At 35.0% G+C, this 23719-nt stretch overlaps 1 protein-coding gene across 14 annotated transcripts in view; it reads left to right on the top strand.

The window, feature by feature from the left end:
• The window catches only part of NBEAL1 (neurobeachin like 1), a 187033-nt gene that overhangs the window by 140815 nt on the left and 22499 nt on the right, over positions 1–23719 (top strand). For 13 of the 14 annotated variants that reach the window (XM_064286790.1, XM_023542231.2, XM_023542230.2 and 10 more), the window contains 11 exons: positions 72–173; positions 1594–1689; positions 2271–2395; positions 3414–3554; positions 7070–7200; positions 10284–10393; positions 13162–13279; positions 18636–18733; positions 19551–19667; positions 21764–21853; positions 23356–23465. In XM_064286790.1, the coding sequence (XP_064142860.1) occupies positions 72–173; positions 1594–1689; positions 2271–2395; positions 3414–3554; positions 7070–7200; positions 10284–10393; positions 13162–13279; positions 18636–18733; positions 19551–19667; positions 21764–21853; positions 23356–23465 (1238 nt within the window). Of the gene's footprint in view, positions 1–71; positions 174–1593; positions 1690–2270; positions 2396–3413; positions 3555–7069; positions 7201–10283; positions 10394–10628; positions 10731–13161; positions 13280–18635; positions 18734–19550; positions 19668–21763; positions 21854–23355; positions 23466–23719 lie in introns of those variants that run through there. The other variant, XR_010322244.1, reaches the window with a different exon arrangement.

Raw genomic sequence — 23719 nt, 5'->3', positions numbered from 1 at the left:
GCTGTTATAGAAATCACAATCCCATATTTGTCTTGATCAATTTTAAAACTATAAAATGCTGTTTTTTATAGGTTAGAAACAGAGTATATAGCAGACTGTTGTCACTTCATTCTCCAAATAGTTATGGAACCAGATCACCACAGGAGGTATTCAAAACATCAGGATTGACACAGGTAGGAAATTTTAATAGGCACTCTTGGTGTTCATTTTATATCTCAGACTTTTGCTGAAAATCAAATTTTCTCTTTCTAATTATTTTATTTCGATTATTTCAACTGTTATTTTTCCCTCCAGATTGATCTTTCAAATTATCTTTGAATCATCCTTTGTTTCCCTCACACACAGTGTCTCCCCCTCCCACATCATTCAGTTCATAGACATGTCCTATGGATTCTTCTTCCTTAATCATTTTCTTTAAAAAAAAAAAGTGTTTTTTTTCTTAGTAATAAAAATCATGCACAAGGTAAAAATGAGGAAAATACAAGATAATGCCAAGAATAAAAAGCAAATAAAATCACCAATCCTGCTAGCAAAGGCAAATTAATGTCCTCGTGTATTTTATCCTCACCAGTTTCCTAACATCACTTGAATTTGCAAAAACCCAAGTGAAGGCTTTTTTTTTTTTCTCTCTCTTTTTTGCTTTCCAGGACTATTAGTAATCTTCTAACATGATTTTTGCCACCTGACTCTCTCCTTCCTCCTATGTATGCATTCATTTTTCTTAAGTGTCGCTCTCATTCAGAAGCCATAGCAGTTCTTTCCTACTGTCTGTGAAATGGAACTTTATTTCATAAAGTACTTTCCCTGTTGCCTATGGAATAAATTTTATTCATTAAAGTAATGATTCTTCAAACTGGTACTCAAGAATAATTATAATTGGACTTTATAAGATCTATATACAGAGATTCATTTGTCACTATTTCCCATAAGTCTATCCTTTGCTCAAGGCCCACAGTAAACCTAAAAGTGAATGTTAATCTCTCAGCAAAATAGTTGAGTGTACTCACACTGTGTAGAGTAATTAGCAGACTAGGTACAATAAGGTGATTGAAAGAAAAAAATGATTATCTCTTTAGAAAATTTTGTATCTAATGTGGCAAAATCCCATCTATCATTGCTATATAAAGGCAGTTCTCTGAAGAAAGTTAATCTAATATTTCATTAAAATTCTTAAATAGTTTTAATATACTTTTAAGATACATCTTAATATGCATATTATTTACATCTTAAACTTTTAATAGAAATTTTTCAAAATGGGGCAATCATTCTAAAATTAACATTTTTAAGATTATCAAATCAGTTATTTAATTGAAGAAAAGACAATTCTTATGAAGACCCTGTGGACTGTAGTGTAAGATTTGTGTTGACTTTTGCTTTTCTAGAGCCCAATTTTTTAAAGAAAATAAATTTAGGAAAATTATGTTGATTTATCTCCTTGTTAAGCCTTTTTTTTTTTTTTTAGCCCTCTTTATATTATGAAGATGGTAGAGATAATGGGAATACAAGATTATGTTAGTACTATCAGTAATTGTGCTGATTTCTAAGAAATGTAGCTTAATTGAATTTTATTTTGCTCTTTTCTGTGCTGTCTAGAAATGGGTAAACAGAGAGATATCAAATTTTGACTACCTCATTCAAATAAATACAATGGCAGGGCGAACCTATAATGACCTCGCACAATATCCTGTGGTAAGTTGTTGTATAAATCTCGTAAATATGAAATTACCTTTCAGTTTTATAATGCTCAGAAATATATGTACATGTTACTTCAATGACTCTTTGATTTTTAAAACTATATAAAACTGTTCTTGACTTTATATTCTCTTCCCATTTTTACCCCAATAACGTGGCCTTCTACGTTTGTTTGCCAATTGCTCCCTCTCCCCACAAGGTATTTTCATAAGCGCTACTATGCCAATTTTTTTTTACATGTTGTAAAAAGATTAGTATGGCACGCTTATGAAAATACCTAGCAGAGGGAGGGCACAGTTGGGAAACAAACACAGAAGGCACACGTTATCTGTGTGAAAGTACGGTGTATAAACATGAAGAGTAATTTAAAAAATAGAGGAGCTTTTCTTTGAGTTTATTGAAAATATTCCAGGGAAATTCTGGTTATTGAACTAAGAGTGAAAAAACATTTGCAACAGGAAAAAAGTATTTTTAAAGACTGTCCTTTTTTTGTCTTTAGATAAACATTTGATATTGGATATGGGGGTATTAAATTCTCTAGGAAAGAATGTCTGAATTGCAAATTGTGGTTCTTTTAGTTTCCCTGGATTTTACAAGACTATACTTCAGAAGAGTTGGACCTTAATAACCCAGCTGTATTTCGAGATCTTTCCAAACCAATTGGGGTTGTTAATGATAAAAATGCCAAAGCTACACGAGAAAAGTAAGTTGCCTTTTATGTCTTTTGAAAGATATCTGTTGCTTGTTTGAATTTATAGTATTGATTTTTACTATGACACACCAAATGGTATTTTTTTGAATGTACAGCTACTTTTGATATTCAGAGTCTGATAATTGCTGCACTAAATTTTCTTGAAAATGTCTGTTACCCTTAAAATAGCTACAGTTGTGTTCATTCCCTTTGCTAAATTTAAATTGATGATAATCAGAATTTATTTTCATCTTGTAATAATTATGTGTTAAAGGGTAATAGGCTCTTGAAAATTTGAGATTTTAATAACCCAATCAACATGTAAAAATAACTAACATAATAATATTTTGGTAGATATAAATTTAATAATGCTAGTCTACTGTTTAACAATAATACGAATAAAGAACAGTGAAATATGAGAAAATTTACAAAGTATCATTTTAATAAAGACAGGAAATACTTATAGTTCTATTTATTTATTACCTAACCTACATGTAAACATCTCACAATTTTTTTTTCTTCAAAGAATGGTGGCAATGGGTAATAGAATTATCTGATTTTAATTTCCTTTTTCTCCAAGTGTACTTGTGGATTACTTGTCAGCTGTGACTTCTGAGAATAAGAACAAAGAAATGTTTTGCAAACTAACTTAGTAGTTCTAGATTTATTTGAAAGTAGATGATGCATTATTATTTTTTTCTTCACAAATCTTCTCCAAGATTTTTCTTCTCTTTTAGTTCTCTGTGTTTTCTAGTTTTTTTTTTAACAATGAGCATGTATTATTACATAATACGAAACTGTTTCAGAATCCAGTATTAGCAATAATTCGTTTTTCAAAAAAAAAAAAACTTTTAATAAATAAAACTTTTTCCTTTATTAATATGGTATGGATGATAAGCATACTTATTTGATAATGAAACATTAATGAGGACTTTTTTAAAACCATGTTTTCAGCAAAACAATACAAACTTATGTCCCTCTGATTTAATTTTACTGTTAGTGGTTATAAAACTTTGGTTTCTTTTTTTAGATATGAAAATTTTGAGGATCCGATGGGAACTATCGACAAGTTTCATTATGGTACTCACTATTCAAATTCTGCGGGGGTCATGCACTATCTGATTCGCGTAGAACCATTCACCTCCCTTCACATCCAGCTGCAAAGTGGAAGGTATATTTTGGGTACATGAGATATTTTCTTATGACTCTATGTTCGTGTTTAAAACTATTTGTCTTTATGCTATTTGTTGTATAACAGGGTCAAGTCTTTTTTACTCTCCTCCGGTAGGCATTGATTCATACAGCACCTCTAGATAAAGATAGTCTATGCCAAACTCATTTGAGAATAGGTCCCTCAAACTGACTTACACAAATGACTTGTATGGAGAATTCCTTTTTATTGTTATCACATATACCTTCGTGATTCTACTGGTTTCAGGGACCTACCAGTGATTTAGAGTTGGATCTGATTTAGACCTAGATCCAAGACATCTATCTACTAGAGATTCAAACCTAATCAATGTCTATATAGTCCTGCTAAAAATGTTTATTTAGCAAGAGGAATAGGAAGAATGAGGGACTCTGAGTTTGGCCCCTGGACGCCCTTTTAGCTCAGTAATGAAGTCATTCCAGAGGTTCACCCTTCAGCCAAAGATTAGACAGGCCTATAAAATAAAGTGAGACTGAAGAGGCGCACTAGCCAAGGGGCAAGGACTAGAAGGCAGGAGGGGACCGGAAAGCTGGTAATGGGGCACTGAAGGTTGAGAAGGGGAGGGTGTTGACAGGTAGTGGGGTTGGCAACCAATGTCACAAAATAATATGCGTACTGATTGTTTAATGAGAAGCTAGTTTGTTCTGTAAACCTTCATCTAAAGTACAATTAAAAAAAAGAACGAGGGACTCTTACATTATCCGCAGCAGCTTAAACAGGTCTATGATACCATTGTATAAACATATTGCCTACTACGGTTATAACTAACCTATTTTTCACATTTTCCTAATCGTCCTAAAGAAACACATTTCTCCATGAATCCTCTAATCCCCAGTGTATCCTCCAGCTGGCTTCCTACTTATTCACATTTTGTCTCCATTTTGCCTTACGCTTTAACATTATCATTTTGCCTTTCCCACCCAATCAATAGCTTATGTAATCATTGCCTATTCTACTCTGACTTTCCAGAGAGCTCCTGCCTCTCAGAATTAGCCTGAATCTTTTATCACTACCTTAAGTACGATAAGCCTTGCCTTTCAAGAAGAAACTTTGTCTGCAAGATTACTGCAAATCCTGAAATATTGCAAATATGACAGGAAACCAGTTGCTGTCAAATCAATTCCAACGTACAGCGACCCCATGTATGTCAAAACTCCATAGGGTTTTTAGTGGCTGTTTTTTAGAAGTAGGTTGCCAGAGCTTTTTTCTGAGGTGCCTATGGATGGACTCAAACCTCCACCCTTTGGTTAACCTCGAGTGTGTTAACTGTTTGCACCACCCAGGGACTTCCAGATACCACGATAGCAGGTAGTCCCCCCCGCCACCCCATAAGGTACAGTAAGTATAACTGTGTCTTTTCAGCTTTTAATAATTTCATGAATAAATGATTTTTTAAAGAGCTTCAAATATAGATTCTCTTTGTGCTTCAAAGGACACCATCAAGAAAGCAAAGAGACCACCCACTCGTTGGGAGAAAATATTTGTAAGTCATACATCTGATAAGGGACTTGTATCTAAAGTATATACAAAAACTCTTAGAACTCGAAAATAAAAAGACAAATTACTAAGTTGAAAACAGGGAAAGGACTTGAATAGACATTTTTCTAAAGAAGATACACCAGTGTCCAATAAACACATAAAAAGAGGCTCAACATCATTAGTCTTCAGGGAAATTCAAATCAAAACCACAATGACATACCACTTCATACCCAACTAGGATGGCCATAAACAAAAAGACATAATAAGTGTTAGTGGGGATGTGGAGAAATCGGAACTGTCTTACACTGCTGGTGAGAATGTAAATAGATGCAGCTGCTGTGGAAAACAGTCTGGCAGTACTTCAAATGGTTAAACATAGAATTACCATGTGACCCAGCAATTCCACTGTTAGGTATATACCCAAGATAACTGAAAACACATGTCTACATAAAAACTTGTACATGCATGTTCATAGTAGCATTATTGGTTATAGCAAAAAAATGGAAAAACCTCAAATGCCCATCAACTGATAAATGAACAAATAAAATGTATATTCTATTTATCCACAGTCATTTGTTTTGTAAATTTGTTGATTAAGAAAAAAGATGTTATATCCATAAAAAAGTAAAAACTTTTTTATGGTCCATATAATGGAATATTATTTGGCCACAAATGGTTAAAAGGAATGAAGTACTGATACATGCTACTATATGGATGAACCTTGAAAACAGTATACCAAATGAAAGCAAGCAGTCACAAAGGACCACATATTGTATGATCCCGTTTGTATGAAATGCCCAGATAAGCAAATCTAGAGAGAGAGAAAACAGATTAGTGGTTGCCAGTGGTTGGAGCGAGATGAAATGGGGAGTGACTGCTAATGGATACAGGGTTTCATTTTGGGGTGATATGAAAATGTCCCAAAATTATGGTGGTGGTTGCGCAACTCTGTGAATATACTAAAAATCATTGAATTATACCCTTTAAGTGGATGAATTGTACGTATGTGAATTATATCTTAATAAAGCTGCTCAAAAAAAAAAAATTCTGCCACTAAAGCTGTACCTCTCCTTAAATATGGATACCATTAAACTTTGAAGATTACCCAATGTCTGTTTATAATTAAATTCAAAATTCTGCTAAGTGGTATATAATGATCCGCTCTGCCTCAAAACAAGATTAATAGGCATAAACAAAGAGTCAAATCAGTCATCAGTGTCACTTTTTTCTTTAGAGCATATCCTTACCTTTTCAGACCCAAAGCCATCACTTAATAAATAAATCCTTGGAAAATAATATCAAAGAAAATGAAACAAATCTATGCTTTCTGTGATTAGGAAAAGCATGATAAAATTGTAGCATGACCACTTGAGTTTTTCCAGCAACCATAGGCTCTGAGTGCCCATGGAGGAACTTAAAAATTAAATAAAAATAGGATAATAGTATATGCAAGTAAAATATAAAAACTTAAGCCATTTCAAAACTGTTTCTGTTCCTCTTCCTCATCTGGTTTTGGGCAGAAGAGTTTATAAAGATGTTTACCAGCAAATGTCAAGGACTAAATCAGCAACATTCCTATAGATGTATTAACCAAGTAGATTAACAGTATAATATTTAGAGTGATATTTAAACTCTTTCAAATATCCAAATAACATTTACTCACTTTTTGTGATAAATTTTACTCAGCAAAAAACAAAGCCTTTTTAAAAAATTGTCATAAGATTATCTTTAATTTGATCACTTGAACTTTTTTTCCAGGTGATTTGGTTTTCAAATATTTTAACTAAGATGGTATTGGTGATTAAAATTATTTAGTTCCTAACAACAAAATACAAATGAGATTATCATAATAGGTAGAAAAAATTATATTTTTAGACATTAAAGAAAAAGATAGACGCTTGATTGCCTAGGAGATCTGAAGGGATTTTAGAAGTTTTGTTTAATGCCTCTTGTTGCTCATTCAGTAATCACTATTCCCTTTCATTCTCCACGTGCAGGTTTGACTGTGCAGACCGACAATTCCATTCCATCCCTGCTACCTGGCAGGCTCTCATGGATAATCCATATGATGTGAAGGAGCTTATTCCTGAGTTCTTCTATTTCCCAGAGTTTTTGGAAAATCAAAATCGTAAGAAATAGAGGATTAAGAATTTGACTCAACAGGTCCCAGTGGAGTGGTCTGGAAAATGTTCTTCAGAAAAATTTTGTGATGTTCTGCAGATTATTTAAGGTTCATTCAGTCTATGAATTACTCAGTGACAGGGCTTAACCAATGCCCAGGTAACCAGTCTTACCTACCAGGGAAATGTTATAAGGAACTAAGATAAATGAGTCAATTTGAATTGGCAAGAGAATTTATCAGAGCACAGTGTTTACTAGAGAAACAAAAATGGCTATATGCTATTTCAGCCGTATAGCTATTTAGGTTAAAAATCTTTAAGTGAAAGATAACGTGAGCATTTAGATCAGTAGTCAACAAACTATGGGTCCACTGGCCAAATATCGCCTACCATTGGTCGCCTACCATTGGTTTTTATAAATAGTTTTATTGGAACACAGCCAGCCCATTCATTTATGTGTTATCTGTGATTGGGTTCACAGTATAACAGCAGGTTTGAGTAGCTGCAACAAATATTCCACAAAGTGGAATATTTTTATTCTCTGACCCTTTATAGAAAAGTTTGAAGTCTCCTGAATTAGGGCAATAAGAGGAGGAAAAAATGAAAATAGTGGCAGAGTATAAATCACTACAGTACTTGAAAATTCACAGTATGTTTTTCAAGTAAAGAAGCTGAAGCTAAATATGGTCTTTAAAAATATCCAGATACTATCTAAATACTTTTTCTATGAGATACCGTTAGGTTTATTTTTAAGCGCAAATGAGGAAATTGGCAAGATTGACACTACTGGTGTTCTCTAGGAGACTCCGAAGTGTCAAAAGACTGTTGCCAACTTCTTTCCTCCTCTCGCAGGTAATGTTACTGTTTGACCCTTTGCTTGGTCAGTAGAATTATTTATCATCCAGGGAGAGGCATGTCCAGGGCTTGGTGTCACTTTAACCATGCATCCTGGGGCAGGGTGTTGGAGCAGGGCATCTGATTCTCAGTGTAGGGCAGTCAGAATTGGTGACTTTTAGAAATTCAGATAAATCAATTGACTGAGTCTGATCCTAGACTCTCAGTCTATGGAATTAGCGTTTTCTAAAGCAGGGTATCTGGGGCAGGAGGGATGAGCAGATTAGATTCGGATACAGAGTTTTCCAAATTTATGATAAAGTATTCACCAGAGCAAGGGGCACTGAGCACTACTATTCTGATGGCCTCCACTTCTTTGCCTCTTTGTTTGAAATGAGCTCAGTAGGAGAAAGCAATGCTTTCAGGGACAAATATTAATTAATCAACTCAAAATTGTGTGAACAAGGAAATTTAGTATTTTCCTTAATAAAAAACTCTAAGGATGATTGTTTCAGGTAGCTTAAAAAAATCATCAAAGCCTTCAGGAACAAATCATAATATCATAATGCCTTCAGGAACAAATATTAATAAAACCAACTCAAAATTATGTGAACAAGGAAATTTATTATTTTCCATAACAAAAAAACTCTAAGGTATGATTGTTTCAAGTAGCTTAAAAAATTATCAAGGCCAAGTTCTTTATTTCCATTCTGCCATTCTAAGTATTTTGGCTTTGTCCTTGGCTAGTTCTTCTCATGTTTAGAAATGATGAAAGCAGTTCTCAGCATCATAGGCCAATACAGCAGTGTTGGAGAAAGAAGTAGAATTGTTAATTCATTGTGTTTTTTCTTAAAAGTGAGAAAACTTTTCTCATAACCTCCCCTTATTGTCCAGAGCTGGGTAATATACCAACACCTAAACCAGTCACATAAAATGAGCAGAAAATACCCTGATTGACTTTGGTTAATCTCTGAGTCATATAGGGTAGAAATGGACACTCAAAGAAAATTAAGGCTCTGCTAGCCCATAAGAAGAAGGAATGGCTATTGGGTGGGTAACAAACAATATCTGCTAAACAGTAGTTGGGTTAAGATTAAGTCAAAGACCCTGTGCATCCTGCCATTCTATGACCTTTAAACCTTTCTCCAACTTGGAATACACTGGTATTTTAAGACAGCTTCTTTTTTTAAAAGTCTCGTGTTAGCACTTTTTTCCCCACACTATAAACAAAAAAACTCGATTGTTGGGAAAAGTTTGTTAAAATGTCGTGTTGTAACTGTATTTGAGTGAATCTTTTTGTCAATACCTACTTAGAACAGTGGTATATAAACACAGTATTCTTCCATAAGACAAATACAATTCTCCCAGTGAGCAAATTTAGGGCGTAAGTCACACCAAAAAGCTCTAAGGAGCTATGTTTCTTAAATTAACCATTAGAGGGGCTATGTTATTTACTTTTGTATTTTTTAAAAAATTTATTGTGGTAAAATATATAAAGCAAAACATCTGCCATTTTTACATGTACAATTCAGTGACATTAATTACATTCACCATATTGTGCTACCATTACCACTAACAATTTCCAAATTATTTTCATCACCCTTCTAAGAAACTCAGCACCTCTTAAGCAGTAATTCCCCATTTCCGCCTCGCACCCACTCATGGCAACCACTCACTTTGGCTGTATGGATTTGCCAGTTGTAGGTATTCCATATGAGTGGGATCATACAGTATTTGTCATTTTGTGCCTAACTTATTTGACTCAGATAAATGTTTTCAAAGTTCATCCATGTTGTGGCTTGTATCAAACTTCATTTCTTTTTATGGTTGAGTAATATTCTATTATTTATGCATTTATCTGTTTAATGGACACTTGGATTGTTTCCACCTTCTGTGTTATTTATTTTTAATGTAGGAAGAATGTTTACTTTTTGTTCAGATTAAGATGAGGATCATAGCTATAGCTTCCCCATTTTTCTCAACAAAAGAATTACCTGATTCACCTTGCAGATAACTAATTTAAAACTTCTATTTTCATCTACAATTTTTTAATCAACTGATAAAATACATTCTGACAGATAAGAATTTTTTTTATCTGTGGAATAAATTTAGAACAAAAGATAACTCAGTTGTCACTTTTCACTCTTAACTAAAGAAGAAAAAAAGCCATCTGTTTTGCTCAAGAATGTACTCAAATTTGTGTTCGTTTTATTTAAATCTGAAAGTGCTTTGTACGCTTATCTTTTACATGTTTTAGAATTTAATTTGGGTTGTCTACAAGTTTCCAAAGAACTAGTGAATGATGTCATTCTTCCCAAATGGGCTAAGTCAGCTGAAGATTTCATCTGTAAACATAGGAGAGCTCTGGTAAGGTTTTTGTCTTTAGTTATTAGAGAGATTAAGAAGGTAAAGATGTATGTTTTTTAGAGGATGGAATAATGTATATCTGACTGTTCATTATTTTCTAGATTAATTTGTAATCTAATATGTATGGTGCTTTAGAAAGTACAATATACTAATTTATTTTGAAGATATGAATTTTGATATAGTGATAATATAGTACAATTTTATGACTGTTTATCAAAAGATTAAATATTTTCAGTTCCATAAGATACCTGCCTGCTGTATGTGAAACTGTTCCATTCAACAAACTGGTATACTTTGAGGTTTTCCAGTTCCCACATTTGTTTCAAATCTAACAATGGTAAGCTTTTGTTTTCTCTGAAGGATTTCACTAAGTTTCTAATAAGAAAGCCAAATTCCGAAAGCCACTTAAAAAATTATTAGAAGTATCTCCAGTTTGGAATTGAAGGAGTAGTGAGAGTTAGTTGATATTATTGTGTTACTATCTTGCAGATAATGTTGATGGCTCCATATTTTTCCCACAACAGACAATTTAGTTGTCTAAAGTGAAGTCTTGCAGACTCTGAAACTGATTAGGCCAGTACTTTGCAACACTCCTTGTCATTAGTACATAGTTCGTCAAGTTTATGGAATTCAAGATTGAATTATAACATTTGTAAACAGATTTATAAAATTCAGGATTAGATTATAACATTTGTAAGCTAACAGCCCTATGTATGAATAGGGAATTGGAAAAAAGAAACAAAGCAACTGTGAAAAATAACCTGTTACTTAGCCAGCCAGGAACTTCTCAGGTACGTTTCTCCTATACCGTCTATGAAATGAAGCGGAATCCAGGATTTTGGGAAGATGTACTTTCTAGATCATTATTAATAAAATATTAAGAAGTGTGTAACAAACTCCTGAAATTTAGTGCCCGTTTTATTATTTTTCACTGTTCTATGGGCTGGCTGGTCTCAGTTGGGCCATACTTCTGCTGGTCTTGCTTGAGGTTTCTCATGCATTTGCAGTCGTACAGCAGCCAGGGTTAGTCATCTATAGACTGCATTGACACACTGGGATAGTTGGATTTCTTGCCCTCACCAAGTCCCCAAAAAGTACAAAAGTAGGAGCTTTCATGCTTTCTTAAGGCTTAGGTTCAGAACTGTCACAGCATCCCTTCTGCCATCTTGTAATGGTTAAGCAGTCATAGGATCAGTTCAAATTCCAGGAGGAAAGGGGAAGTAAACTCTCCTTTCATGGTGAGAGTGACAAAGAATTTGCAGTTTTTAATCCACCACAGTCTGTCCACTGGTCACAAATTATTTAATTCCACATGTAAAATATTCTCACTTCGTCTCAAGACTCCCAAAAGTCTCATCCCATTAAGGCAGGGATCAAACTTTTTCTGAAAAGAGCCGGATAGTAATTATGTTCGGCTTTGTAGGCCATAAAGTCTCTGTGGCAACTCTTCAGTTCTGCTATTGTAGTGTGACAGCAAATAGTTGTGTCTGTGTTCTGCTAATCTACAAATCTGGCAGCCAACCAGATTTCACCCACAGGCAGTAGTTTGTTGGCCCCTCCATTAAGGCATCAGGCCTGAAGTCTAGGATCTTATCATCCAAATCAAGTCCATGTGTAGATGAAATTCCTCAAGTGTGGCTCCTCTTGTGTCTGAAAACCGAAGTAAAGAGGCAAGTTATCTGCCCCCGCATAACATCTATGGTAAGACAAGGACAGGAGAGCCACAATTTAACTTCAATTCAAAAACAAAAAAGAAAAACCGAACCCACTGCTGTCGACTTGATTCTGACTCATGGAAACCCTACAGGACAGAGTAGAACTGCCCCAGAGGGTTTCTAAGGCTGTAAATCTTTATGGAGGCAGACTGCCACATCTTTCTCACACGAAGCAGCTGGTGGGTTCGAATTGCCCACCTTTTGGTTAGCAGCCCCAGTCTTACTCCCTGGGAGTGCTTCTCAGTGGCTCTGGGTTCCACCCTTGGGCACTTGACTCCCCACTCTGAGTCATTCATCTTCTTCTATAAAAAAGGCCATTATTTACAACTGAGTATTTTTTTCTGCCTCTTTCCTGACCATACCAAACTGAACAGTTTCTTTTTTTAACTCATCTTACCCCTCCACATTTTATCATTTAGGCAGCTGAAAGAAACCAGTTGGCACTTTAAAATATTCTACCTGGAAATTTCTGTACCCAGATCTAGAAGTTCATGAGCTACCTTTGCTATCTTTCATGTAACTAAAACATGAGTCCCCTCTTTTCATGTTTCCAGTAACAGTTTCCTCACTGCCTTTGAAGCCATCACATCATCAGCCTCATGCCTGCTACTCAGTCTGCCTCTTGGTGGGGGTGGAGGACGATTTGCAGCCATTTTTAATACTGCCTACTGTAGTTTTTTTTTTTTTTTTCATTATTTCCTTGAATTGAATTTCTAGACAACTGTTTCAATGGAAATTTCACCACAAAGATGTCATTAATTCTTTTGTTGTTTGTGGGCTATTAGAATGTTTGTGTTATTTTTTTTGCCCTTTAATTAGGAAGTATGTATGTAGTAGAAGGTAATAAATATATCTACGTTATAGTAGATACGAGTAGTCAATACATGTCATAGATATTAAATAAATGTTTAACATGATTTTGAAATAATTTTATTTGTAGTCAGTAAGCTTTATATATGGAAATGTTAATTTCCTTCTACTTTTTAAAGGATCTGTATTTACATTTTAGTTGGAAGGTGTCTATATTAATTATTAAATTTATTCTTTTTCTAGGAGTCTGAGTATGTTTCTGCTCATCTCCACGAATGGATAGATTTGATTTTTGGGTATAAACAGAGGGGGCCAGCTGCAGTGGAGGCACTCAACGTTTTCTATTACTGTAGTTATGAAGGTATAAGCCTATATAGCTTTTCTTTTGCATTATATTGATAGAAACTATAGTTTAATGTGTATTTACACATGGTATTTTGGGGCTATTTAATATGAGAAAGACTACTTTGAAAAAATTTTAGTTATCTTTTTGTATTTGAAAGATGAAGAGGCTACTGATTTTCTTTTTGGTAATGTAGTTAGGTTATATATGCAAATCTAATTATAGGTATCAGTGATTAATTATAGGTATCAGTGATTAGTGTCATACAAATTTTTTATTACCTTTGGTCATATGTGGCTGATTTAGTGGGATTCTGTATTAAATGTTCAGTTTTAAATTGTTTTTAGAATTAAAAATAACAAATTCTTAAAATGATAAAAAAAAAAATAAAGATAGCATTGTTCTAATATTTAGTTCAGGATCAAGGAAATGATCTAAAGACATTAAAAGGCATAAAAAGTAGTTTTTTCTAATCTAATCCTTAGGTAGAACCAGTAGTCTAAAGATTGTAAAGAGTGTGAAGTTACGTAAATTTGAGCAAAGCTCATGTGACTTTTGGTAAATTGGTAAGCATGTTTTCAGGGTGCCATATTCATTCTGGTGATAGTTTCATACCAGTTGAAGCCAGCTACCATTGAGTTGGTCTGCTTCATGGTGACTCCATGTATATATGTCACAGTAGGACTGTGGCTGATTTTTTGGAAGTAGATTGCTGAACATTTCTTCTGAGGTACTTCTGAGTGGACTCAGACCTCCAACCTTTCAGTTCGAGCTGAGCATGTTAACCATTTGTACCACCCAGGGACTCCAGAAAGACTGTTTCCTGGTCCAGAATGTTGCCTGGTCCTGTGCTATTCCCATGATTGGTTGCAGATCAGGCTGTTGTGATTCATAGGGTTTTCATCGGTTGATTTTCTGAAATAGATCTGCAGGCCTTCCTCATCGGTCTTAATCTGGACACACCACTGAAACCTGGTCAGCATCATAGCAACATGCAATCCACCACTGAGAGATGACTGGTGGCTGCATATCAGGTGCATTGTCTGGGAATCAGACTCAGGTCTCCCACATGAAGGCGAGAATTCTACCACTAAACCACTAATATGCCTCTAATAGTTTCATAGGGAGGTAGTATTGCATGGTGTTTAGGAGCATGGACTTTGATTTCAGACATACTTACTTTAGCCAATTACTAGCCATGTGACAATTCATGTTAAATCTTGCTGAGAATAATCAGTTAACTAGAATATCACCTTCTCCAGTGTTTGTTAGGTAAGCAGGAACTTAGAGTCGTGTTATTGTATGATTATTACTCTTGTTTTAGCTTGACTATGGTGAACGTATACTATGAGTATAAACACATACCAAACCCATTGCTGTCAAGTCGATTCCAACTCATAGCAACTCCACAGGACAGAGTAGAACTGCCTCATAAGGTTTCTAAGGCCGTAAATCTTAAAGGAAGCAGACTGCCACATCTTTCTCATGTGTAGTGGCTGGTCAAACTTCCCATCTTTCAATTAGCAGCTGAGCACTCAACTACTGTGCCACCAGGGCACCTTATTATGAGTATAGTTTACATTTTTCCAAGAGAAACTTTCGTAGAATGCCAGTTAGCCTTTTTTATTTTTTTGGAGTTAACTTTATTTTGGGAGTGAACACACATAAACACAATTACCAGTCCTTGGTTATAGACAAGTTAGATACAACTTCTTATTATTAAAGTCAGTTACCTGCCAGAAACTCAAAAACTTTATTGACAAGTTTTCAAGAACACTTGTTGAGACTTTTCTTAAATAAAGTATAATCTCAAATCAGCAGAAAATTAAGTACATTAATTGAACAAAACACACAAGGAAAAGGCCATCCGATGTTTTACAGATATCTCAAAACTTTAGGAAATTTAAACTCACGTGCAATGCACATGGAATCACTCCTATGGAAAGAAGATCCCTGGTCTTAAATTATAGGATCCTTCCACAATTTGTCTAACCACAGTCTTCAGCAGCTTGAAACGTGAGAGTGACTTAGGGTGATCTGGTCACAAAGCTTCCTTTGGTACTGGAAGCCACAATGCTGCGTGACAAGCACCTGCTGCTCCAGGGAAACAGTGACTATAAACCAAATGGCTCAGAAGAAACCAAAGACTGGGGATGCTTTCAGGAGCAGACTGTGAAGCTGGTATTACTTATTCTGGTTTGTCTTGGACAGCAGCTTCTCAGTTTAATTATTTGCTTAATGTTGTCAGAGTGTTGCCAGAACTTTGAATGTGCTAAAAGCAATTTTTATATTTCTTTCTTGTAATCAAAAATATTCCTGCTATTGTCAAATCCTCAGTGGTCTATATAAAACAATCTTTTAGTATATGTTCTGAGGGTAAGATAAACGGAAGTTTTAGATTTCATTGGAATGAATTCACTATTAGTGGGGGCAGTGTATCTTGACGTTAAATTAATTGCTACTATTTATTGTGCTAGATATGTTACTTAATACACATTATCTCATTTAATCCTTACAGTAAATTTACTGTTATAATCCCAGTTCTAAAGATGAGAAAACTGAGTCTTTACAAGGTTGCTACTTATCCACAGTCACACAGAAGCAGGAAGAAGACTTAGAATTCAAACTTGGTCCTAACTCTTAACTGCTGTTCTTTGTTGTCTTCTTACATACTCTTTCCTTTTCTACTTTCACAAAATGTTATTTTCTCTTGAGAGGGAAATTTGTTAATCTTTGAAAATTATTGCTAGTGCTCATATCAGGGTTTTCGTTCCAAAGGAAAAGCAGATGGTTTAACACAGTGTCTTGAACCATACTGCCTTCATCAGATCCCAGGACCATTACTTCCTAGCAGATGGGACCGTAAGTGAATCACATGCATTCCTGTGCTTCAATTTCTGCACCATGTAGCCTTGTCAAGATTAGCTGAGTGCCCAGCAGATAGCATGCAAACGCAGGCATTATTATTATTACATATTACATAAAAGATCATATTCGCTTATGTAACTAAATCACAGACTACAGATATAGGTAATCCCAATTCAGCCACCTAACCAGCAGAGGAAGTCCTCTTCAGGAGGTGAAATCAAAAGCCGGACTGCCACTATGACTCAGAGAAATTTCAGTCCAGAAAAGGACATCATAAAAAGTGATTGCATGCCACATCGACTCATAAACTTTTAACTCACAAGCTGTCCCCTCCTCAAAAAAAAATCACATTCATGACATAGTAATCGTGTTCTGAACTTTAGCTTATATTTCAATAGTTATCTGGGCTGTTTCAGTTGCTACCGTTGACATTTCCGGCTGGTCTCAGATAGCACTAATATCTGCATTTTTCTTTTATTCCCTCTACATCATCTGAGGGCTTTCTTTACTGAGAGGACACTTCCAGATTTGGAGTAAAAATGGAAACTCAAGAGCAGCAGTGGGGACAGCATGGTCAGCCCCACTGAAGGACTCATTAATTGGAGTCCAGAACTACCACTAATTAGAACTCTGGGAGGTGGGCATATTCTTCCCCAGGAGCAAATGTGCAAGTGCTTGGACTCCCTCGTCTTTTCTCTTTTCCAGTGGTGCCTCAAGTTCTGGCTCTTGGCCAGTGGGTTGTTTAAGGGAGGGTATAAAGTCTTTCCATAGTAAATGTAGAACTTCAGATATCTCTAGGAGTCTTTCCTTTGTGGGATTGGTACAATTCAGCAACAACAACAATAAAAAACTCAAACCACTTGCCATGGAGCCATTCCAACTCATGTGACAACCCCATATGTGTCAGAGGAGAACTTCGTTCCATAGAGTTTTCAACGGTGTGACCTTTAGGAAGCAGATTTCTAGGCCTTTCTTCTGAGGTGCCACTGGGTGGGTTCAAATAGCCAACCTTTCTGTTAGTAGTCAAGCACTTAACCATTTGCACACCCAGAAACTCCAAAATTCAACAAGGACCCATTTATACTTTAAGAGAACTTCTTATTTCTCTGCTGAATTAGAGATTTTCATGTTTTTCTGCAATACCACTCTATTTTGTCTTGGCTGCTCCTCTCAGATGAATTAGGGCCAAATCCTTTGTTTTTTTAACCTTCAAGCCTCTCTTAATCTCATCTTGTTCTTAGTGATTCCTATTAAAAACAAACAGACATGAGTTGACTTTAACCAACTAGTGTCTACACTTCAGAGGTGATGGAAACATTTTCGATTTTCTAAATCACAAGAGATTTGCTTTGAAACTGGTTTTCTCTGAGTTAGTGATTCTTCATTCCAAGTGTTGCAAGAGCTCTACATATCTTTACTTTTCACAGGGGATGCCAGGAAATGATTTTAGGAGGAAACATTCAAATAAAAGTTAATTTCCACACTGTATTTATGTGGGTAGGTACATATAATTTGCCTTTTTGTTTGGCAGATAAAAAAAAATAATCTTCACAAGAGTGAAGAAGATTGTAAACTTTAGGAAGTTAAGGCTTTATTCACTGCTCTGTGCCACTAGCCAGCACAGCGTCTAGCATATATTTGGCACTTGAAACACATTGTTTGGAGGAATAAATAAATAAATATATATATTCAGAATTACAAAATAGTTCCAGAATGGATCTTTTATCTCTTATAATGAAGTACTTGAACTTTTTCTCTGTACATTAATTTACGCCTAACCATTATGCCACAAATGCAGCATTTCTCACTAACACTATAGACTAACAATGTATTTCTTGGGAATAGTGCTTACCTATGAGACCAAGATTATGGATGCGACATGGACATTTAGGTCTGCATTGCTGTATGACCTACTTGTGATTGCGTCAGTAGCCGTCTCAGAATTATACCCAGTGGCACCCTAGATTCCATAACTTCCATGTAACATATGACTGAGGGTTGGTCTTTATTGTTATCGGAGGATTCCCCTTAATAACAAAAGAATGTTTAAGTGAGATGGTTGTTGTTGTGTATTGTTGAGTTGATTCTGACTCACAGCGACCCTGTAGGACAGAGTAGAACTGCTAATAGAGTGTCCAAGGCTGTAATCTTTGTGGGAGACTGCCACATCTTTCTCCTGCAGAGCAGCTAGTGGGTCAAACTGCCAACCTTTCAGTTAGCAGCCGAACATTTAACCACTGTGTGAGATTATTTTCTGCCTAATTATATTTGACCAGTTAGCTTTCTAAAATTTTAATTCTAAATAATGGATAAAATTTATTTTTGCACAAATATAATGATTGAAGATTTACTGTTTTTTGTTTTTTAAATTACCTCTTGACAATGTTATTGTAAATTGAAGAATGGAATAATATTTGTTGAAAATACATTGATCCTTTTCTGACATTGTATGGCTTTCTGATTTATTTTCACTCTCTGGTGAGTTGACTGCTTCTACTGGTTTTAGGAGCCGTGGATCTGGATGCCTTAACAGATGAGAAAGAAAGAAAAGCCTTAGAAGGGATGATTAATAATTTTGGGCAAACACCTTGTCAACTGTTAAAGGTAAATCATATAAGTTATTGATAACATAAAAAACCTGGAATTGAATTGCTAAGGAATTGTATATTACCAGTGTTTTTAAGGATATTGGTTTAAAAACCTTATTTCAGAATTATCTAGAATCTGGAAAAAAATTACACTGTCATTTAAAATTAAATAGATTTAAATAATTGTTCCTATTTTGAAATAACAAAATATTGCAGTCAGAATGCACATATACAGCCAACTACTCTGTAATGGAAGGATTTCTATTTACTCAGAAAGCCAATCACCTTATTTACTATCTCTAAGAGAAGAAAAAGTGAGGTTGTTTGGGAAATTAAAGATTCAGCCAAATTATAAATCTTTAATTTGGAATAATGTATTAAATTTTACCAAACATTTAGTAAGCATTTTCCATGCTTAAGATATTGTTCTAGGTGTTGAAAATCCTAAAATTAGTAAGATTTGATCTCTGACTTTAAGGTACCTATTGTGTTGTTGGGAAAGGCAGACTATAAACAATGATTTATAATCCAACAGAAACAAGTATTAAATAAAAGAATAAAGTAATGTACTGAGGAAAATATCAAAAGAGAATAATTAATTCTGATTTAGATATTCGGGGGAGATATCAGTATGAAAAACTTGAAAGTGGAAGTAGAGTTTTTATACAAATGAAGAGAGTAGAACTCTGCTGAGGGAACCGCCCCAGCCAATGCACGGAGCTATGAGCAGTGCACAGTGTGCATTGTAGCTAGAGGCCAGTATGCATGAAGTGATACAATGAGAGATGTTTCAATATAATTGTGGATTATTTTTCTTTAAAATTATTTTGAAGGAACCACACCCTCCTAGATTATCAGCAGAGGAAGCAGTGCAGAAGCAGACCAGAACAGACACTTCAACCCTAAACCTATTTGAACACCTCACTGAACTCAAGTCATTTTTTATAGAGGTAATATCCAACTCAGTAATAGCAAAGAGTTGTCTTTGTGAATCCTGTATGCCTTAAAGTTAATTTTATTCTATAACGTTGGGTGAGGATTGTAATAAAAAAAAAAAAATACTTAACCCCAAATAGCAAATAATATCTCAACAATTCTATTCGTGGACATTTAAAACAATTTTATTTGAAAGCTTTCGTTTGCTGCTAAATGATAGTCTTAACTGTTCTCTTGGCTTTCTTTCTCCTACTTCTCATTTTCCTGACAAAAAAGAATAAATAATTTTATTTAAAATGCATTTTCTGTCAATTGTAGAGGGAGTTTAAAATAGCTCTTATTTATAATGTCTACTCATCTGTAAAATATGGCCTAATATGTCAGCTTGCTAATTCATAATATCAGGAGGGAATTCATATGTTTAAATTTACATATTGGTTAATGTAAAAGTTAAGTACAAGCTTTACAAAGCAGGCGGTAGGCTGGATTTGTCCCACAGGCCATAAGTTTGAACAGGCTGTAAGGTTTTTATTGGGGGCTGGTCATGTAGATACTGTCTGTCTACCACATACCAAAATTTCAGACTCCCAGAAGAAAAGCAAGTGATCAGCATAGACCATGTTTGTACAGTCTAGGTGCAGTGAGCTTCCCTTATCATTTAGGGAAAGTTCTCTATCAGTGTAGGTAACTGTTTACCAGCCAAGGTTTCCCAAAGACCAGCCAGAGACCAACCTTGCAAGCAGGACTTTCTAAGAATAGCAGTCCCAGACCTCCTGTGTGTACTTTTTTTTTGAATACAGGGCAACCTGCAAAACCCTATTTAAGCCATAATCTGATGGACACGTAATGCTGTATTTGTTATGTAATGCTGATAGAACTACTTCCATCATGTCTAATCAGTTGTGACATTGTTATAAGAGAATACATTCTGAATCTCATTGGTGCAGTGTCACATTTGCCCTTCTCTGTACCCAACTTGTCACAGGGTAGCTTTCCCTAGGACCAGTATCTAGAGCAGGCGAAAGAACGTGGTAGATATCCTTGGGTACTGATAACTTGTTAACCCCTTTTCATTATCATAAGTCAAGATCTTTCCCCACACATTTACGTGAAAAGAGAACTCTGTAGGTCACCTCTTCATAGGTGATAAGATGGTAAAAAAAATGGAGGTAGCAGTGAAAGCACAGGCTTAATAAATGTATTTCTTCAGAGATCATTTTCATTTATGCTTTTGTTCAGATGTAAGTCATTCTTTTCTTGATTAATTCACAGTATAAAGAGAAAAGATGAGCACTAACTTTATATGGTTTATGATTTGTCATTGAGTTAGTTCATATAAAGCTCTTAGAACAGCGCCTAGCACATAGTACATATCCAATAGTGTTAGGTTATCTTTACCTAATGAATGTTAGGTATCATTTTATGAACTGTTGTCACATCAAGGATCTAAGTTCTTGAGGAGAGCTTCAAGATGGACAGATATGTAGGTAGGTAGAGAAAGACAGAGAGACAGAAAGGAAGGAAGGAAAGAAGGGGGGGAGGAAAGGGAAGGAGGAAGGAAGGAAGGAAAAAAGAAAGAGTTGTTCTCCATCATATTGTGATAAGATAATAGTGCATGTTTTCTGAGGACCATCTTTATTTTCTCGTCCTATTTTTGTGGCTTTCAGATTTTACCTCAGTTAATGGAAGTTAGACCCAAAAGGAAATTTCTATGCATATAATCAAAATTCCCATTTGACTGATTTGAGAAATGTATTCTTACATGGTTTATATTTTCTATTTTCTACTTTATATTCATGTCAATACAGCAGGGGAGAAGGAAAGATCCTAAATCATGGACTGTTTTAAATGTTTGATAAAGTTTAAAATCTCCATTTCTGTCCCACAACAGAGTAGTGGTATAGACGAAGGTGATAGGTTTCAGAAGTTTCAAGTATGCCATGCAAACATGGTATACAATTCCTTTCTTATACTTTAAACACTGGTATGTTTCAATAAAGTGCTATATCACAGGGATCATCCTTGTTTAAAGAAATAGAAGTTTTCAATAATTTATGCCTAATAAAGATGAGCAGAATGAGTTACTAAACCTCTGTCTTTCATTTTATAGGGAATTAGTGATGGTATTCCACTAATAAAGGCCATTGTCCCCAAAAATCAGTCTCGCTCTTTTATGTCTCAAGGCAGTCCTGAGTTACTGGTAAGTTAGTTGCTTTATACCTTTTTCACACCACCATGTCTATATCCATAACAACTTATAAAAATATTCAGGAAATAAAGATTTTAAAAAGTCAATTTTAAAAACAATGGAGAAAATTTATCTAGAATTATTTTGACCAAGGCACAAAACATTTTTTCTATTTACACAGTTTTTTTTTTAAGTAGCTATTGTCATTCTGAACCTTTTCTGGAAGATTAAATGTGTGAAAATAGGAAATTTTTGAAAAAGAAATTAGGAATAAAATCTTACCAGATATTAAACTTTATTATAAAGCTATAATGATAATGAGAATCAATATAGGATTGAAAAAGGTGTACATGCAGGGCACTTTAATGAGTGCGTTACATGAATTTTGTCATTTAGTCCACATAATAATCCTATGAGATAGGCACTATTATTATTGCCCTTCTACAGATGAGAAATTAAAACTCAAGAGATATAATTTTCCCAAGGTCAGACAGCTAGCAAGGGATCTGGGACCCTGGCACATGGATCAAACCTAGGCTGTCTTATTCGAATTTGTCACTTAGAAATTGCAATAACAGGGTATAGCCCATTGAACAGCAGAGATTCCAGAATTAGACCTATTTGGGTAAGTATACATATTGTATATTTTCTTAGTAAAAAAAAATCTAGAAAGATATAAAAACACTTATAGTATTTTTTGAATGGTAAACTTTGTGAAATTTTTTTTAATACCTATAGTTTTTTTTAACTTATCTGATTTTTAAAAAATAATCTGTTACTTCTATAATTCAGGGGATTCATTTTGAAAAGGTAGTATTCACTATGACTGTCACTCCAGTGGCGACCTTTGCAATTCATCAAAAGTTCTACTTCTGGTTTGTGTTTTAAGGGATAGGTATCATATTTTTATGTTAAGTCTTGACCCTGAATTTCTTCTGACTACTAACAGATGATAATAAACTTTGAGAAGTTATGAGGAAAATACTCTTCCTCAAATCAGAAGTAGAACTTCCGATGAATTGTAGACCATCGCTGGAGTAACGATCAGAGTGAATGTTTTCTCTGCAAAATGAAAAGGCCCCCCACCTTATAAAAGTAACAGGTTGCGAAAAGATACATTTCACAGCTTTTTTTGCATTAAGATAAAGAAGTTTTTCCATTTTAGGGTGAATTTTTTTAAGACTTTCTGTTTTAAGTACACAGTCACACCCAAAACTGAAGCCCACTGCCATCGAGTCGATTCTGACTCATAGCAACTCTATAGGACGGGGCAGAACTGTCCCGTGGATTTTCCAAAGCAGACTGCCACATCTTTTTCCAGAGGAGCAGCTCCTGGGTTTGAACACCAGCCTTTCAGTTAGCAGTCAAGTGCTTAAACACTGTGCCGCCAGGGCTCTTTACGCAGTCACACGGTATTCCCTAAATGAGAAATGCTAACGTCGTGTGAACATTTGGTTCTACGTTGCTGACTTTCATCTTTTATTTAATTTGAGTCTTCATGTGTTCTTTTCCAGATAACAATAAGCATGAATAACATTATTGGAACACATGGATGGCTGCCTTACGACAGAAACATTTCTAATTACTTTACATTCATCAAGGACCAAACTGTGACAAATCCAAAGTAAGTAAATACTTAAAGCTGAATAGCTGCAGCAGGTGATTACCTTATTACCAGGAAAAACAACTAGCTTTATTGATTGGTATCATTTTGAAAGTAATGTTGTAGAGACCCAGATTTTCTTCCCTCCCTCCTTTCTTCCTTCTTTCCCTTCCTTCGTTTTTTCTTTTAAGTTATGCCCTTACTTGATAATGGTTTAAAGACAAAACAGAGGTTCTGTAATATCAGTTATGGAAGCAAAAACTATATTAGGAATA

Source organism: Loxodonta africana, chromosome 6, assembly GCF_030014295.1.
Source record: "Loxodonta africana isolate mLoxAfr1 chromosome 6, mLoxAfr1.hap2, whole genome shotgun sequence".
Taxonomy (NCBI): Eukaryota; Metazoa; Chordata; class Mammalia; order Proboscidea; family Elephantidae; genus Loxodonta; species Loxodonta africana.
The sequence above is the reverse complement of the archived record's forward strand: the minus strand, read 5'-3'. Positions and strand labels throughout refer to the sequence as shown.